General features: G+C 46.6%; 1 protein-coding gene across 7 annotated transcripts in view; it reads right to left on the reverse strand.

Annotated features, from left to right (window-relative positions):
- Positions 1 to 1,574, reverse strand: part of SPOCK3 (SPARC (osteonectin), cwcv and kazal like domains proteoglycan 3) — a 159,100-nt gene extending 157,526 nt beyond the window's left edge. For 2 of the 7 annotated variants that reach the window (XM_064417648.1, XM_064417642.1), the window contains exons 1-2: positions 1,270 to 1,404; positions 935 to 1,111 (exon numbers count right to left, since the gene is read on the reverse strand). In XM_064417648.1, the coding sequence (XP_064273718.1) occupies positions 935 to 1,111 (177 nt within the window). In that variant the 5' untranslated portion in view covers positions 1,270 to 1,404. Of the gene's footprint in view, positions 1 to 934; positions 1,112 to 1,221; positions 1,411 to 1,439 lie in introns of those variants that run through there. The other 5 variants (XM_064417646.1, XM_064417643.1, XM_064417647.1 and 2 more) reach the window with 4 other exon arrangements.
- Between the last annotated feature and the right edge of the window lie 4,780 nt (positions 1,575 to 6,354).

Consider the following 6,354-nt stretch of genomic DNA (forward strand, 5'->3'; position numbering starts at 1 on the left):
CATCCAGTACATTAAACAGTAAAGAAAAGACAAAATTATTTTGAATGGTTGGAATTCGGATTTTTAAAAGTGACAGTAAGGGATGCAGAATACTGGATGCTCAAAGAAAATCTGTTCCACTGAATAAATGTGAACTGGTTTTGAAGATAAGGTTGCGTTTTACTCAACTTGCAGCAAGCACAGCCCGAACCAGGCGCACAGGCGAAGCGCGCCGAGGACAGAGCCACCTTACAGCGGCAGGTTTCGTAACTGACGAGATTCGGGTCAGGCTGGGGCTGCTGCTCCCGGGCTCCAGGCACGGCGCTCCGGACACCGCGCCCCGCTGCGCCGAAACCCCGCAGCCCTGACACCGCGAGCACCGGCCGTGAGCGCTGCCCCTTGTCCTGCCCTGCCAGCCGGCACTAATGACAGGGCACGGCGAGACGCGGCGGTGCCGGCCGGCGCCGCTGCCAGGTGCCCGGGGAGGGACGGGGCTCTGTCCCGGGCGGCACTGGCGGAGCGGCGGCGGGGCGAGCCCCTGCCCCGGCCCCCACCGCATCCCTTCCCGCAGCGGGGAGGGAAACGGGAGCAGGGAGGACGAGCGCGGCTCTCCCCCTGCACCGCCCGGCGCTCCGCAGGGCGGGACTCGGCCCCGCGGCCCGGCCCCAAGGGCCCCAGGGTGCGGGCCGGGCGCCCCTCAGGGCCCGGGGCACGCCGGGCGGTCCTGCCCGCTCCGCGGCGGAGCGCACCGGGAACTGCCCGGCGGCACCCCATCCTTCTCACCGAGGCGCCGCAGGCAATTACTCAAGAACTAAAATTCGGGGAGAAGGGGGAAAGTTGAGGCTGTACGCTAGCCCCCGCTCCCCAAGGGATGCCCTACACCCTGCACGAACGGAACCAGCGGGAGCGGGCTGGGCGCGGCTGCCGGCTGGCAGGGTGGAAGGGCTAAACTTACGTCTCGGAATTTGTTCCACTGCCCGACCTCCTTGTCGTACTGGGAGATGGTCGTGAGCCATTGTTTATCGTCCAGAAAATTGCCGCTGTCCGGTCTGCCCCCGGCCGCCGCCGCCGCCGCCGGGCTGCACCAGGCTGCTGCACACACGCACACCAAGGCTGCCGCTGCCGCGAGCATCTGGGCGAGAGGAAACACGGGCAGGGGGGTTACCCACAGCGGAGCCGAACCCCGGCCGGGGGCTGCCGGCGGGGGACGGGACAGCCGCCCGCGGCGGACCCCTCGCCCACCTGAAAGCGGCGGGGGGAAGGGGAAGGGAAGGCTGCCCAGCCCGTCACCTTGCTGCGAGCCCCGCACCCGCGCTCCTCGCCGCGGCCGGGAAGGCGGCCCCGCGCCCGCTCCCTCCCCGCACGCGCCGCCGTCTGCGGCCGCCCGTCCGTCCGCCCCGCTCCCGCGCCGCGCGCGCCGCCCGCCCCTCGCCCCGCCCCCGCCCCGCCGCGCGCCGCACCGGGAGAGGCGCGCGCCCGCCGCTCCCGCCCGGAGCCGGGATCCCCGCGCCGCCGGCAGCACCGGCACATCCCCGGGCCCCGGCACAACCCCGCCGAGCCCCGCCCGGCCTCCTCCAGGTGGGGGTGGATGCCGCTGGAACTTCGCTACGGCTTCGTTGGCTCCTCGCACCCCGAACTGGACCGGCGAAAACCCCTAGGCGGCCACGATCCTTCAAAACTCGCAGTCACGTCAAGATAGAACTTCCCGCGCCTTCGGGACAAGGAGAGACACGAGCTCGCGGGGCGCCTCTGAGCGCGGATGGAGGCGCACTGTGATGCCGCCTGCCCGTGCTACCCCTTTTTTAAGGATCGCGCACACTTCCCTCTCTTTCTGACTTTTGTCTTTTAAAAAAGCAACACTTGGGTTAACTTCAAGTCTTTAATGACATTTGATTGCTTTACCGAATTGGTTAAAGTTAATTTATAATTGAGCAAGGTGCAGGAATAGTTCAATTACCTATCCAGCATTCCTGCCTCCATATTTAAGTTCTATTTGCCATCCTGTTGACCTCTTTAATCTAATTTTCAATGTTAGCTTTATTCCCTAGACTTGAGTAACGCTCTGCTTTTTAGGTTTGTATTAGCAGCGTGCTGCAAGGTTTCGGCAGAGGGAGTGGGGCAGAGGCTACGGGGTGGCCTCTGTGGGAAGAGGTGTGGGACTCCCCCGTTTTGGGAGCAGCTGGCTCCTGGCAGCTCCACAGCGGACACATTGCGGCCGCACCTAAGCGTTCGGCAAAGCTGGCGGTGCCTCCGTGAGAGCATCGCTGGCAAAGGGCAGAAAACGCTGTGCGGAGAGAGGAAGTGGGGACTGAAACGGTGAGAAACAGCAGGGAACGCCGGGGCCAGAGAGGGATGAGAAGGTGCTCTCCATGGCAGAGCACTGCAGACCCAGGAAGACATGCCAGAGCAAAGGGATATACCCAGAGAAACTGGCAAGCCCAGACCAGAGCTCATTTTCCCGAAGGACTGCAGCCGATGGGAAAGCCATGGCAGAGCAGAGGAAAAGTGTAAGAAGGAACGAGCAGTGAAAAGAAATTGTTATATGCTGACTGTACCTGCCCTCAATTCTCACTGTGCTGGTCAGGGAGAAAGGAGTCTGGAATGAAGACGAGCCTAGGAAAAGAAAGGAGAAAAGTTGTTTTAACGTGTGTCTTCGCCTTTAGCACTACTCAAACTAGCTGTTACATTTTTATTTTAATTGGCAATAAATATTCTTCCAATCAAGTTTGTTTTGTCTGCAACAGTAATCGATAAACAGTATTCCTGATTATGTATTAACCCATGAGCTCTCTCACTCCAGTTCTTCCTATACTTGTCCTGCTGGGGAGAGGGGCTGTGAGCAGCTGGGTGAGCGTTGGCTGTTAGCCAAGATTAACCCACCGCGAGGTAGCCAAGTATATCGAGTACACAACACTCTCACTGTGGTTGCTGAAAGTGTTTTCTGTGGTCAAATATGAGTTACTTTCAGACTTGGTACTAGGGTCAAGTCCATCAAGAGATTCTCCGATGGCAGAAAAATGCCACTTCATGCACAAAGAAGTGATTATGAAATTGCCACTGACTTTAGCAAGTTTTGATTTTGGCCATAAACTTTAACTACAGACACATAGTAAAGTATTAATTAGATCAAATAATCTACATCATACAGTACATATGCCATTTTGTTCCTAAACTTCTATCACTAAAATCAATGAAAATCCTGTCACCCGTATGACAAAGAGGATGATTGCCAGATTAGGATTTATGTGCCTGACTCTAAAAATGCTACCTATCCAGAATGATATTATATTCTATAATAAATGAATCATAAAATCCAAAGCAAAGGGATAGAGGGACTGCACAGAGGCTGAATGAGAATCAATAAAACAGTCATGTTATTCTCAGCGTGGGTTACAGAGTCAGTGCTTCATAGAATCATTCTCTGACAATCCAGTTTGTATTTGTCAGTCTTAATGTTAATTTCCTACAAATTGCTTTGCCCTTTAGCAAAGAGATTTCTCTATAAAGCTGGGGGTTTGGGGTTGGGGTTTTGGGTTTATTTTTTTTAAAGAATTACTTATTTATACTTTTTTAACAGCATCCCAATTCCTGAATTTGTGTTTTCACTTACCCAGTGATGAAGGTGATCTACTTTTGTTCTGGATTGCTTCACCTGTGTTTGACAATTTCATCCAGATAATATTAGTTAGTACTTTTAAGTTATCATCTTTCTATACTTAGAGAACAGGAATAAAAGTGGCTAAGATTTGCATTCAGTAAAAATGCTTAGAAAGGGGAAATCTCTTATGGTTTGAGTTTTGCAGAAGTTTCACTGCAATTTGTCTAAAAAGTGATCTTCAACACCTATCACTGCAGTTTCTACTGACAACACATACTAATGATCAATTATATGTAATTTTGCCTGAACCAAGCTATTTGAAGTCTTTAATAATTCTAAATGTATTCCTTATAATTTTAACCACTCTGATCTCCACATAATTGGTTTAAGAGCCTCATTCTGATCAAGGACTTAACACAAGTTGGTAATTCCATTTATTCAAGCACACAATGATACTTGATTGAAATGGCATTTTGAAGATACAAAACTAACAAGTTTTCTTTTTCTTTTCCTCAATAATTTCACTTCTCTTCAAAGATTAAATCTATGCACCTTGAGAAATATTCGTTATTTTAAATGTACATACATTTCTTACAGAAAATGTAACTGTATTGTTACATCCTGATGTGTTTAACAATAGCATCTTTAAAATGTGACAGGGAATCTGTTACTGCAGCAGTGGTAAGAAAATTATACTGATGGTAACAAGAACATAATTTTGAAATGAGAGTTTAGAAACTCTGCCTCGTTGCTCTTCATCATTGTCCAGTCAAGAAGCATTGTTGTTATTAGCAAAAAAAACCTCTTTCTTCTTGATTCCAAAATATGATCTATTTTGCAAATTTTGGTAACAAATATTTCAATATTAAGACTTACTAATTTAGAATAATAATTTTTCAGGTGTCTTCCCCTCTGAGCAGCTGATGCATCCTACAGGAAGATACCAGTTAAGATGGTGTAGCTGGTAATGTACTTGCAAGTTATAATATTGGTGTAATATCGTTGTTGCTCAAGGAAGAGGAGAGAAAGAGAATAAAAGAGGGAGTATACATTTAAATATGTATTTTGTGTACACATCTGTGTTATATGAAAGAGTGCTGGAATTATGTAACGTATGCATGAAGTTATATATTGGAAGAAAAGTTTATATGCATAGGTTACTGATGGAAGAGAAGAGACATTATTAGAAATTATTAGAAAACAGAAGTAAATTTATGCCCTGAGCACTGTGTCACAAAAGTGCTTTATTCACTTCCTGCAAATAAAGGATATGTTCACTTAAGGCAATTAAGTATGGAGTTCCTTTTTTCAAACTATTTTAATTGCAAGGGCTATATTTGAATAAACTTATGTTGAAGGGAATCCCAAGGGAACACCTAGATATCCCACGGCCCACAGGCAAAGCCAGACATTCCTTGTCACTGCTGGGATATGTCAATCCAAATCTACTTACAGAATCACCATTGGTGGGGTCTGTCAGTGGTAGAAACTCCACACTGATCTGTCAGTGGGTTTTACTAGACTAATTTGAGGTTTCCAGTACCTGAAACAAGTTGATCTTACTGCAATTTAAGCTTATAACTTATGGTTTTCCTATTCACCAAAAACCTGAAGAGCAAATTACTCTTTTCCTCTGATCAGCAGTCTTTCCCATATTGGAAACTATTGTCATCCCATTCTGTATTTCATCCCAATAATATTTATTACCATATTTTTACCCTGTTCTTTGAATCTTATACCATGATTTTGAGATCTCTGATCACTTTATCACCCCACTCAATTGGGCTATAAGATTTTTCCATTCTCAGTGTTTAGAATTCCAAAATACCATTGAACAGAGCAGATGGATTTACTTCATAAACATAAATGATTTTGGCTTGTTTGTCTTTGGTATCTGTGCTGAATTACCTGTCCCTGTGTTTTCCAGAAATTGAAGGTGGAATGACAAGAGTTTCATTTTCTGACCCTTTTTCACCCACTTTTTTGAAGGTCCCTTTTTTAAAGAAACCCTTTAATTTGCTTTGGGGTTTTTTTGTTGTTTTTTTTTTTTTTACAGTCATCTGGTGCCTGCTTGTTCTCTACAGTTTATCAAAAGCGATGACTAACAATTCTGAGAACCTTTCAAACAATTCTGTGAATATGCAGGCCTGAGTTCATAAGATGATTAGAACAATCTCATTTTTACCAAAAATTACAAAACAGATTTGTTATAGACAAAGTCTTATCTAAGCCCTTTCTTTTTCTTGTCATTGCTGTGATGACTGAGTTAATCAACTACATGCCATTAAATATGTATATGACTGGTGCATAGGTTTTAAATTTCTTTTGCTTACATTCTCTCCTTACCACGTTCTTCCCCCACAATGGGACTCATCCTTTCCTTTAATCTTCTTTACAGTAATACTATGTTTGCAATTATTTCTTATTAACCTTGATGTCTTTTGTAGCTGCATCTCAACTTCTCCTTGACTTTTGCTACTTGTGTCTTGAACTGCTTTGAAGTATTCATCTTTCATTCTTCTTTAACTTTCATCTTCTACTTCAGACCACTGCAGACTTCAAGGTTTAATATATTTGTTTTCTATGGCTTTCCCCATTCTTCTGCTATTAGTGCAATTCAATCCTTAATATTTTTCCTAGAGGCTAAATGCTCCAAGGTGCTCATATTTCTCATTCCTCATGAATTTGATTAAATTGCTAAACAGCTGTGGATCTCTGCTAACACAAGTACTGTCAAAAAGGCAGAAACCACCCAGATCCATGGTAGCTCAGATGGT

This window comes from Passer domesticus, chromosome 4, assembly GCF_036417665.1.
Source record: "Passer domesticus isolate bPasDom1 chromosome 4, bPasDom1.hap1, whole genome shotgun sequence".
NCBI lineage: Eukaryota > Metazoa > Chordata > Aves > Passeriformes > Passeridae > Passer > Passer domesticus.